This window comes from Thalassophryne amazonica, unplaced genomic scaffold (genome assembly GCF_902500255.1).
Source record: "Thalassophryne amazonica unplaced genomic scaffold, fThaAma1.1, whole genome shotgun sequence".
Taxonomy (NCBI): domain Eukaryota; kingdom Metazoa; phylum Chordata; class Actinopteri; order Batrachoidiformes; family Batrachoididae; genus Thalassophryne; species Thalassophryne amazonica.
Window position 1 is genome coordinate 663,146 of NW_022986244.1, and position 11,947 is coordinate 675,092.

An 11,947-nucleotide genomic window follows, 5' to 3' on the forward strand; every position below is an offset into this window, starting at 1 on the left:
AAAAAAATTTATTTTTATTTTATTTTTAATTGTATTATTTTCTGAATAAAGACGTTTAGAACGTTTATTTTATTTTATTTCATTTATTTATTTATTTTTGATCAGGCACATGTCAGGACAGCCATGTTTACAGTAATTTCCCAGCATTCCGTTGCGCTTTCTTTTTCCGCCATTGTTACAGTCACAGAGGAGGTAAGAGTTAAAGATGGTCAATAAAACATCATTTTTTTCTGATCATGGCCGCGAGGCTGGATTGATTGGTATGGCGTGCTGTGGATGATTGTCTGTGTGTGTGTGGAGAGGCGCGGATGGCGCTGATTTAGTTCGGATGGAGCGGAGCTGCGGGTACAGTGTGCGGCTGCCTTGAACCGGGCTCGGGCTCGGGCTCGGGCTCGGGCTCGGTGAGTACGGTTCAACCAGCTCACCGAGTACCGCTGCCTTTTGGTGCTTTTATTCCGGTTTTTCATCCAGAGCTTGTTCTCCGTCTAGTTCCAGTTTGTGTCGTGCTGCAAGCTAACGTGACGTCAGCGTTTGTGATGATGTTAAATGCCCAGGTTATTTATCATCCCCACCGTTTGACTCCTCCCACAGAAGTTTTGCGGCATATATTAACTAAACTCTGAGAATCTGTATTTGATTCTGTGTGTTTTGATGTGCAGGTGGCCTGAACCAGCCTACAGACTCGAGATGCCTGGAAGGTAAGCATGCAGAGAACGCGGAACTTACCGCTCAGTGTAGGCACTTGGACATTTTTTCAAAGTTGTTTAAATGGCCTTCTGCCTGCAATCAGACGAAAGGGCACCAAAAATGCAACAAAATGACACCTAATTTGTCAAAATCGGATAAATAACACCAGAGATATTGAGATTTGAAGGGGTCATTTTCGTGCCCTATTTTCTAAGTTTATTTACATTACAATAGAGGAAAAAATTGTGTCAAATAATAGGAATTGCTGGCTGAAAGGAAAGGTAGATTAGTATGGACACCATTTCTAAGTGCTAAAAGATATTCCAATCAAATTTTAAGGGGGGGGGGGGGTCACTGGATATCTGGAAATTATTTTGCTTTGATCTTTGGGTCAACAAGTGACCCTGATGACCCCAAGGTCAAGGTCAAATTAGTGGAATGTTGACACTAACGGAAATGGTTACCTGAACTAAAATTGAACAGAAACACATTCTGAGTTTACATTCAAAGCACCATTCTCTACAACTATGGATGTAGGAATTCACTAAGACATCATTTCAAGTATTAATTATGCACCATATGGCGGCCATATTGGAGGAAAGAACGGCAAATTTTAGCTTGGACCAAAGTATATCATGTAGGGTATCAAAATGGTGCTTAGAATGAGAGGAAACTAAAACTTCACAATCTAACCTGATTTGAAGCTTCTGCTAGGTTATTTTTCAGTCATACTGTATCTAATTCAAACGAGATCACCCAGGCTGTAGTCTGTCAGGAATTTGAAGAGGGGCATGTGATGGTCCTCAGACTCCTCCTCAGCCTCATCATGGTCTCTCCAGTATGACAAACAAACTGTTGTCACGCCTCTCTTTTCCCACACTCTCAACACCCTTCCACAATAAAGCACATTGCATGCGTCCTCCTCAGAAAACCAGAAATGGTCAACACAGCAATCAACCAGACCCTTGGGATTTTTCAAAATGTCACAAAGAACCTTTCTCTGCTCTTCACTCAAACTCAGTTCTAATGCCAGCTCATCCCTAAGTTCACCACGTTCTACAGCTGCTTTCAATTTCTTCTCCACTGCATTCCTCTGTTTGGTTTCCTTCTTTTGCTTCTTCTTCTCTTGTCTGGCATGGTATTCCTTTTCACGTAGTCTTTCCCTTCTTATTCTCCTCACTTGCTTTGCTCTCCTCACAGCAAACATGACAATACGGTTCTGCTCAATAAAGTCTTTCTTCTTTAACCATTCAAGGGTCTTGTTCTGCTTTGCACGCACCTTCGGTCAATGTACCCCATAGTAGCATTTGGGGCACCGTGATGTTGGCTGTCAACCATGGCAAGGACTCTTTAGGGGTGCTGTGTCTATCTCATTGACTTTTAATAGGTGTTCTGTGTCTTATGACCTGAAGGGGGCAGCAATGCACTGACAATGCCTAGCTTGCCAACAACCAAGAAGAAGAGGAAGAATCAGAGGGTATCACTTTAATACGTCATAGTTCCGCTCGACCAATCAGAAAGCAGTAACCATACCAGTGCGCCAGCCTGCCCAAAATAAATATGCTCGACAAAATAAATCCCCAATCAATCCTTCATAATGAAGCAAAACTGAAATAAAATCCTCGCGAAAATAACATTTTAAGATATCGATAAACTTATCTGAAGCATTTATCGGCTGAAAAATGTGCAGATGTTCATGTATAGAACAATTATTTTCCGGGCATGGCGAGTAGACGACAACTATTTTCAGAGCAGGACGTCGCTACCATGGCTCCCGGCGGGGATCCAAAATATTAGTGCAGAGGCACAGATTCATATGATACTTCGCTAAAATGATGTTTATTACATAAACTAGACCAAGCAAAGGTATTTACTCACCTACGAAGTCATGCAGGTGGTGAATTTAACATGGGAAATCCACGTTAAATTTGAAAATCAGGCACACTTCAAAAATCTGAATGGATTGATACCAGACAAAGTGCGTAAGAATTCGCAGGTCTCCTACATCAAAATAGCGGCATTTCCGGTAGAATTCATGCAGAACCAGCCTCTCCAATCCACATTTTAGGAACAATATGAACCGCGAGCTTGAAAATTTGATGACGTCATCTCGCGAGGCTACGTTGCCGGCTGACGCGGCTGATGTCCAAGTGCCTACTCAGTGAAGTTTAGAGGGGGACTTTCTGACGGGTTACAATAAGAGAGCTGCACGTACAAACGCAGCATATTGGAGCTTCAAATCGCGGCAGAAAGTGTTCAGTGGTCAGGAGTGTCTGTGTCCAGTCCACACTCGGTCTGCTGCCGCTGGTGTCCTGATGATCTACCTGTCGAGAGGATCTCCACCATGCAACTGCTCTCTCTACCCCGGACTTTAATGCCATCCCCCATCGTGTTTATCAGCCTGTCTTTACCGCACAACTGCATATGCACATTTCCTTGTCACGATGAGCTCCCCATCATCTAACAACAATAATCTGCTTTAAAGACAGCGTGTGTACATGCCAAGTCTTTACTTTATAAAAACTGAAAAGACACATTTTTATTTTCATGTAAAGACAAAACGTATGTGGGTTTTCTACTTTTCTCAGGGCTGTGAAAACTCTGCGGATCTGCGGGATTAATGATGTACTCTTTAATGAATGAATGAATTTATTTGGCACACAAACTCATCAATAATCGTGAACATCACTGAGTTTTTAAAATGCTTATCGCAATGCGTTGTCTTTTTTCCAACATCGTGTAAGTTTTATAAGTCCGCGAACACTGATCTGTGTGTCACAGATACGAATCAGTTTCCTCGGACCCGCGGAGTTTCGTGGAGGAAAAATGCCACTCAAACCGTAGCTGTTACGACAGTTGTCGTAAAGCAGGACTGGTTGGTTGCTGCGGTGACGCTGTGTGGCTCCTGTGCGACGCCACAGCTAAACTTAGCATGTGGACATCCCAAACTTTTAGAGCTTTCAAGTTTTTAAAAGAAGAATTGTGCAGCATGTCTGTGTCATGGAGCGACATCAGACAGAGAGAAGATGGCGAGAAAGACTGTTTGGAAAAAGTCTCATAAGATCAAGAATCCGTGGAATCGTCACAGGCTTCATCAACACACCTGAAAGATAAAAGAAACGGGAAAAGTGAACTGTGCCCTCAGGAAAACACGGTAAGAATTTTTCTCTCCCTGGAAAATAAACATTTTGCTGTTCAAACAGGATTTTAGACGAGATTATGTGACTTTTCACTAATCTTGACTTTATTTCATTGTAAAAAAAAAAGACGTGGCTTTGAATGGATTTAGGCTGCATGAATTTACACAAGAATATAAGTGACTTTTTACTATAAGGTATGTTATTGATATTTTACCATGATTTTCCAAATATTCTACAAGCTTTGGCTGTGGTTTTTGAAATGCTAACAGTCTTTTCAGTCTTCATAAATTTCTTGTAGTTTAATTGTTCTGAATTAATGCATAATTTGTTTTACAATTAAAAGGAAAATCATTCCAGGTCCTACTTCCATGTCATATTCTGTTATTTCAACATCATCATTGACAGGTCAAATGAAAGGTTGAATGTAGGCTCATTTAAATATCCACCAATTTTGAGATTTGTTCTTCCAGGAGATGCTGAAAAAGTATCATTTAATTCTGGGGCCCCACAGGGCCCTAGACCCTGGCTCCTGGGGTGCTGAACCCCCCCCCCCCAGACTCCCTGCAAATTTTCCTAGGATTTCACAATTTTCATTTCACAGCCCTGTTTTCTTCGGTGTGGTTGAGCTCAACTTGACACAGGGGTGCCCGACCTTTTTTGAACCGAGATCTAGTTTTAAAGTTGACAGTGTATTGAGGTCTACCAAGCCATATGGAACGCCACAGCATAACTGCAATATAATGTGCACCAATATAATAAAACAGTTTTCTGGCAAGTGTTAACAATAATAATGCATCATTGAAGTAAATGTGCATGGTGGAAAAGAATAAGCACAAGTAGAATCCACATCAGTACTTTCGTATGGTAGCTTAAATTAATCCATTTCGGCATCGTCGTTGCTCTGCTCTCAGCTTTCACATTTGATGTATTGCTCCGCGGCCTGACCGTGCGCATTGTTACGCAGACGTCAATAATGGGGCGGTCGGGGCGTGGCGTAATAACATCATATGTGAAACAATCGAAGATTTTACGGTGGGAAATCTCACACGATTAACCAATCAGATTTGTGAAACAAATGTAATTGAATTATTTACACGCGCACATACACACAGTGCATCCAAAAATTATTCACAGCGCTTCAATTTGTCTACTCACAACACCCCATAATGACAACATGAAAAGTTTATTTATTTTTTTTTAACTTTTGCAAATTTATTAAAAATAAATAAAAAGTAGCAGAGGTGGTGATTAATGCGCTTGGTTTCAGTTCAGAAGGCTCCGGGTTCAAATCCCACCCCTGCCGCATTTCTCCATGTAATGTGGAGGTGCGTCAGGAAGGGCATCTGGCGTAAAACCTGTGCCAATTCAACATGCAGATCCACCTTGGATTTGCTGTGGCAAACCCCAAGTGCAAACAAGGGAGCAGCCGAAGGGACTTACTTTATTAAAAATAAATAAGAAATCACATGTCCGTGAGTATTCACAGCTTTTATTCAGTACTTTGTTGGTGCACCTTTGGCAGCAATTTCAGCCTCAAGTCTCAATATGATGTCACAAGCTTGGTGCACCTGTCTTTGGACAGTTTGGTCCATTCCTCTTTGCAGCACCTCTCAAGCTCCATCAGGTTGGATGGGGAGTGTTGGTGCACAGACATTTTCAGATCTCTCCAGAGATGTTCAATCAGATTCAGGTCTGGGCTCTGGCTGGGCTACTCAAGGACATTCACAGAGTTGTCCTGAAACCAGTCCTTTGATATCTTGGCTTAGGGTCATTATCCTGCTGCCCCAGTCTGGGGTCTGAGAGTCCTTCAGGTGCCTTTTGTCAAACTCCAGGTGGGCTGCCATATGCCTTTTACTAAAGAGTGGCTTCCGTCTGGCCACTCCACCATACATGCCTGATTGGTGGATTGCTGCAGAGATTGTTGTCCTTCTGGAAGGTTCTCCTCTCTCCACAGAGGAATGCTGGAGCTCTGATAGTGACCATCAGGTTCTTGGTCACCTCCCTGACTAAAGCCCCTTTCACACTGGCACAAGCGTAGAGATGCGTATTGTGCCATACTGTCTACGCCGAGTTGAGCCGCTCTACGCCCACTTTTAACAGCTCTACGTTGAGTTTTTGCTCCCCTGCGCAGCAGTATGTTGAGGGCTACGTGCGTAGGACAGAAGAAGTTAAACATGTTTAATTTTTTTTTGGCGCTCATGTACACATCCAAAAACTGCGTGTATGAATCAGCTGGAGAACAGGATCACGCAGCCCGCAGCGCCTCTGTGATCAGAACAGCTGATCTACTGATGGACATGTGCGTGCTCAGAACAGGGAATCGAACCTCAACTCAGAAATCCAGAAACAGCAGGTCGATCTCTCGCTCTCGCTGTGTTTAATCAAACCTGAATAAACTGACTTGATAAAATAAAAGCTCAGTCACTGTATGTCAGTGTGAAGTTTAAAAAGGCACAGCAGCCTTTACTTACCACAGCCAGACTCAGCAGCATCTGAACAAAATGAAAATGATCTACCAAGACAAAAAATAATGTTAAATGACTGTGTTTGTGACGTGCACCACACCGTGCAGTAGAGAACTGAGCGCACTTCCTCAGAGGTACAAAATAGCAGCTTTGGCTACATATGTGGCAGTAATGAAACTGTAAAACCCTCATGATACAGTCCACTGTTTTACAAGAGCAGTGATGTTCTGCACAGCCGGCAGGAGGGAACTGAGAGTTGAATTGGTTTTAAATAGCGGCAAGAGCTACACGCGATTGTGCACACGCATTAAAAAGCAAATGCACGCAGCTGCAAGCAAATCTACAAACGCAGCAAACACAGAAAAGGGCTGAGTACACGTACATTTTGGGCGTACTTAAATGAAACAACGCCGCAATACGCAGCTCTACGTTTGCACCATTGTGAAAGGGGCTTAAGGTCCTTCTCCCCCGATCGCTCAGGTTAGATGGGTGGCCAGCTCTAGGAAGAGTCAATTGTGGGACCTTATATGTAGACAAGTGTTTGTCTTTCCAGATCAAGCCCAATCAACTGAATTTACCCCAGATGCACTCCAATTAAACTGGAGAAACATCTCAGGGAAGAACAGTGGAAACAGGAGACACCTGAGCTCAATTTTGAGCTTCATGGCAAAGACTGTGAATACTTTATGCACACGTGATTTTTTTTTATTATTATTATTTAATTACTTATTTTGTAATAAATTTGCAACAAAAAACAAACTTTTTTTACATTGTCATTATGGGGTATTGTGTGCAGAATTTTGAGGAATAAATGAGTTTACTCCATTTTGGATAAGGCTGTTACATAAAATCTGTAAAAAATAAAGCGCTGTGAATACTTCGTGGACGTTCTGTATTTACTTTGTGCTTGCTGCTTTTGAGTTTTTGGGTATTTCCTGCTCTGTGTGTCTTGTGTATGTGCAGCCTGAAAGATTCTAGGAGAAACGCTGCCAAGTAGACGCAGCAGTGCTGTTTGGGCCTTGAATAGTGTGTTTGGAGTTGTGAGTCAGTGTGTTGTGGCATCTTGTCACTATTTCAAACCTTGTGGGTCAAAATCTTTGTTTTTCCAGACCAGGCAAATTTTCACCTTATTGGTTACGTGAGTGTTAATCTTTTTATTTGAGGGCTGAGGCATGAAATAATCAATAGATGGTCATGCTACACTGATTTATCTGATCAGTCGTTGGAGCAGATCAGTTATGAGATTGATCAGTGTGAAAATGATCAATTATCTGTCAGCCTCACGTGTTTGACTGTAGTTGGGGCAAAACGTGTCTGCTTACATTCTGGTTAATTTTGCTGGTCGCCTTCTTCAGTTTGTTAATCTGTCTAGTACAGAAGAAGAAAACTTTGAATTCTGAAGAGACTGTTAAAGCTGAGTTCAGTCGAGGCTCTTTCATCTTTTGAGATTAAACTTTTCACTTATCAGTGCAACACAGAACACAAACACGATCACAGGCTGACCTGAGTGTAAAAACAGCCTAGGTTAACAAATCCCAACCCTCCCCTTTATTTGCAGCCATAAGTACTTTGAATGTTCCAGCCACAGACATCCACGGGTAGGTTTTCTTTTTTCTCTGCTTACTGGGCTGCAGCTCGTGTGGGGGGAGTCTCTGAGCTCAGGGGATGTGAATGAGGCTGTCTTTGCTCCACGGGTCTGGGTGGGCTCATGTGTCTGTGTGGCTTTGTTGGATCATGGTTCCTTGGTCTCTGTTTTTCAGACTTTGGAGCAAAGCCATCTTCACCGGCTACAAGCGTGGCCTGAGGAACCAGCGTGAACACACCGCCCTCCTCAAGGTGGAGGGATGCTACACTCGGGACGAGGTTGACTTCTACCTGGGCAAACGTTGCGCTTACGTCTACAAGGCCAAGAAGTAAGACTGCCTGGGGCCGGTCAGGGGTTTAAGAAACTGCGGTGTGTCGACATTAGCCAGGTAGAGCTGCGCAGTCGACGCTTCCCAAGTCATCTAGAGGAGGGATCCATCTTACAGATGAGAATTTATAGTTTCAGGGTGTGTTTGTTTGAAGGCTCTGCCGTTCAGTCACTGATCTGTTAATAGAGATGTGACGAGATAAATTAATTTGTCCAGATTCATCCTGAAGTTCCGACAGAGTGCATTACCTCCAGATGGAGTCAGATTTCCAGTCGGTCACCTTTTTTTTTTTTTCTTTTTTTTTTCCTCCTGTAGGAAAACGGTGACACCAGGTGGTAAACCCAACAAGACCCGCGTCATCTGGGGGAAGGTGACCCGCGCCCATGGCAACAGTGGCATGGTCCGAGCCAAGTTTAGCAGCAACCTGCCAGCCAAGGCCATTGGACACCGAATCAGAGTGGTGAGACGCTCCAGGTCACGTTAAGGATGAGCATCGTAGTGGTGAGGCATGAGGAGGAGAAGGGGGCGGGGCTCATCCTGAGGTCAGACACAAGCTTTTGTGAACCTGCACAGAAGCATTCTCAGATGAACCAGATCAGGATGAATTTAGCTTCATGCACTCGACTGAGTACACTGAAGTTCTCTTTGTGACACGTTCAGGTGTTAGGGTTAGTGGATTTTCAAGACTATTACGTCACATTTTTATTTGTTTGGCCCCATGACTTACATCTAAATATACTGCATTACCACCTGTGGATACAAGATGGCAGCATTGACACCATGTCACCTGAGAGCTGCTGTGCGCTGATCTGAATGAGGCACTGTCACAGTCAGTAATGCGCTGTTAGGCTGGATGCTAACTGCTGTAAAGCAAGAAGATCTGGATGCACTTTATAGGACAGCTGCAACCTCGGTGGAGGAGGACAGCCAGGCTAGAGTAAGCCTCGCCCTGTAGTTGGGTTATTTGAATTTAGCAAGGCAAACGTGCAGGCATTTAGCGCTGCAGTGATGCGCTCTGTTCGTCTGGGAACTTGTGATGATGTGGTAACAAGGAGCAGTTTACTCCTGGAGTTCTTTGTGCCTGATGCAAGAACAGTATTTAACCATTAGCTTCTGCTTGCTAATGTGGTGTTTGTGCTGTCAATAACGAACTGCGCTGATTAAATAAATTTTGCTTAATGTTGCTTGAAGCGGTGAGGTGTTCACTGAGCTGTTTTTGTTTTTCCCTGCAGATGCTGTATCCCTCTCGAGTGTGAGGAGGAATGTAGCTCCGCCCCATCATCACATGTACAGAAACAATAAATCAGCTGCAAACTGTCTGTCTGCTGCTTTTTGTCCCTCACTGCACACCACAGCGGCTTACTGGTTGGGTGGCGACTCTAATCGTTGTGCTGTCATTAAAGAACTCAAAGGTTTGAGTGATTTTAAGACTGTTGAGGTCTAAGACATTAAATGTCACATGTCTGTGATGTTGGTCCTGTAAACGCGGGCGTCGTTGGACCAAACTAGGAGCTGTCTTAAGCCAGTGGTGTCCTTCCCCCCTTGGCCCTTTCTGGAATATTTTGGACACAACTGGTTCAGAGTTTCTGACAGAAACGGCATTTGAAGAGTAACGGATGATCCTTCCACAGAGTCACCCAGACGGTTGAAGGTTTGAAACCATCAGTCAGAATGTTTGGTTGGTGACAGAGTGAAGTTACCACTGCAGACTGACATAACTTGGATCATTTTACCAGGACTAAAACAAACTTGTCAAAGGCCTTTCTTTGTAACTTGGTTTCAACCTGGGATGTAGTGCCACCTAGTGGTTTGCCCTGTCACTTTGGGGTGGTACTTGAGCAAACGTATAAAAGGTTTTCATTTTAAGAGTTAGTTCTAGTTCATAATTCAAAGCATCTGGTACATGTGTAGGAGTGGACCAAGGAGCTTCATCTTTTCTACAAAAAAGCTAATCGATGTGATTTTTAGAGAAATGTATCCACAGCCTGCTGTGTTCCAGCCATCGGTCTCTGTTGAATCCAGCGGACAGAGGACAACCACAGTGATGGTAGATGGAAGGTGAACCTTCATAACGTCCATCCAGGTCTACAACACCACAGGAGGTCTGTGTCCACAGACAATCAGTGGTAACCCAGAGACATAACATCTACACGCTGTGGAATCATTGAAGCTAAAAAAGTCTTAACGATGTTTGCTCAGTAGTAAAAAAAAAAAAAAGTTTCATCTGCTGTGACTGGATAGCATATATATATCCTTAGTGCTTGGCATCACAGTTTATTGCAACTTGCACCTTTGCCAGAAGCTACTGTCATCTGAGCACTGATATTGATATTGCATGCGCTTATAGACAAAAACGAGAAAAAAAAAATCAATTTTTTATTCAACTAAACTGCAAATATAGAAATTTTTTAACATTTATGAAACACTTCTCCAAACAAGGCCATAGGGTCACTGACCCTAAAGAGATTCCCTCCTTGGCTCAGTGATCTAGTCAACAATTTAGTGTTACAACCAAAACTATAATACATACACTTTTCTTTCCTGTATATTTGACATCCTTGACCATGAAAACATACCACTAGAACTTGGAATCACTTTTATGTCTTTATTAGTTCAAAAGTTATTGTATAAAATGATTTTTCGGTAATGGCGGTTTTCTTCTGGATCGAGCTCCATAACATTTGAAGCTACATCAAATCTGATGACACCTTACTGAATCAGTAAAGATTCAGCTACAATTTGGTGTTAGTTGTGCATCTCTAGCTTCATTTGTCACCTCACACTGACACATTTTCTATTTTCCCTATATTTTTGCATATTCTGGATCAGATCATCATTTTGACTATGTTACACCCTAATTTTTTTCAAGCCTTTCTGCCTTGTTTTTGTGGAGTTAGAAACTAGAATGTCAAAATTCCCCCTATCCCGCAATGGTGAAGAATCCTTTTAAAAATTCCTGGATCCGGATCGTGATCCGGATCACCACTAACATTTAATCACTCCTCTTGTCATTTCCAACCACTCCACAAAATTTCATCAAAATCTGTTCAAAACTTTTTGAGTTATCCTGCTGACAAACAAACAAACGTGACCGAAAACATAACCTTGGTGGAGGTAATAATAGTCTTTTGATTTGGGTGTACCCGTGTTTATGTGGACCTGGTCAGGATGGGGTTCACCAAGGTCTTGGCCGAGATGAACCCCATCCAAAATCAAAAGACTATAACTGTTTTATTATATGGTAAACAAGAAAACTGGCAGTTTGTCAAACACACTAAAACTGAAAAATCAATCAAGTTTCAGCTCTTTATTATTACTGTCATACTGCACCAACAGGTCCAAAATACTTCATGAGCACAATCTCTGAAGCCACTTTCACACCGAACCTGCTTTGAGTTGCTTTCTGTGGCGTCATGATGATGCAGGAATGTCTGCGTCGGGTGCGCGCAGCGAGGAGGTGAAGACGCGGCCTGCAGGTTCTCTGCACAGAGATATCAGAGTGCACAGTTTGTCTGCAGACAGACTGTAGGTGGAATTCCTTCCCATTCTTGCTTGAGGTCCGACTTCAGTTGTTCCGGGGTCTCCATTGTCGTATTTTGTGAACGGCTGAGACTTTTGGGGATGCTCCTTTTATACCCAATCATGACACTCACCTGTTTACAAGGTTGGGTAGGATTACTTTGAAATGTAATCCAAAAGTAATCAGATTACAAGTAATCCAAATGTATGTACATACATACAT

General features: G+C 42.8%; 1 protein-coding gene across 1 annotated transcript; it reads left to right on the forward strand.

Moving 5' to 3' along the window:
- Positions 1-99: 99 nt before the first annotated feature.
- Positions 100-9,524, forward strand: rpl35a (ribosomal protein L35a). Its single transcript, XM_034165313.1, has 5 exons — positions 100-192; positions 660-698; positions 8,053-8,205; positions 8,521-8,665; positions 9,438-9,524. Exons 2-5 carry the CDS (start codon positions 688-690, stop codon positions 9,459-9,461), a joined length of 333 nt encoding a protein of 110 aa, XP_034021204.1. The 5' UTR covers positions 100-192; positions 660-687; the 3' UTR covers positions 9,462-9,524.
- The last annotated feature ends 2,423 nt before the right edge of the window (positions 9,525-11,947 follow it).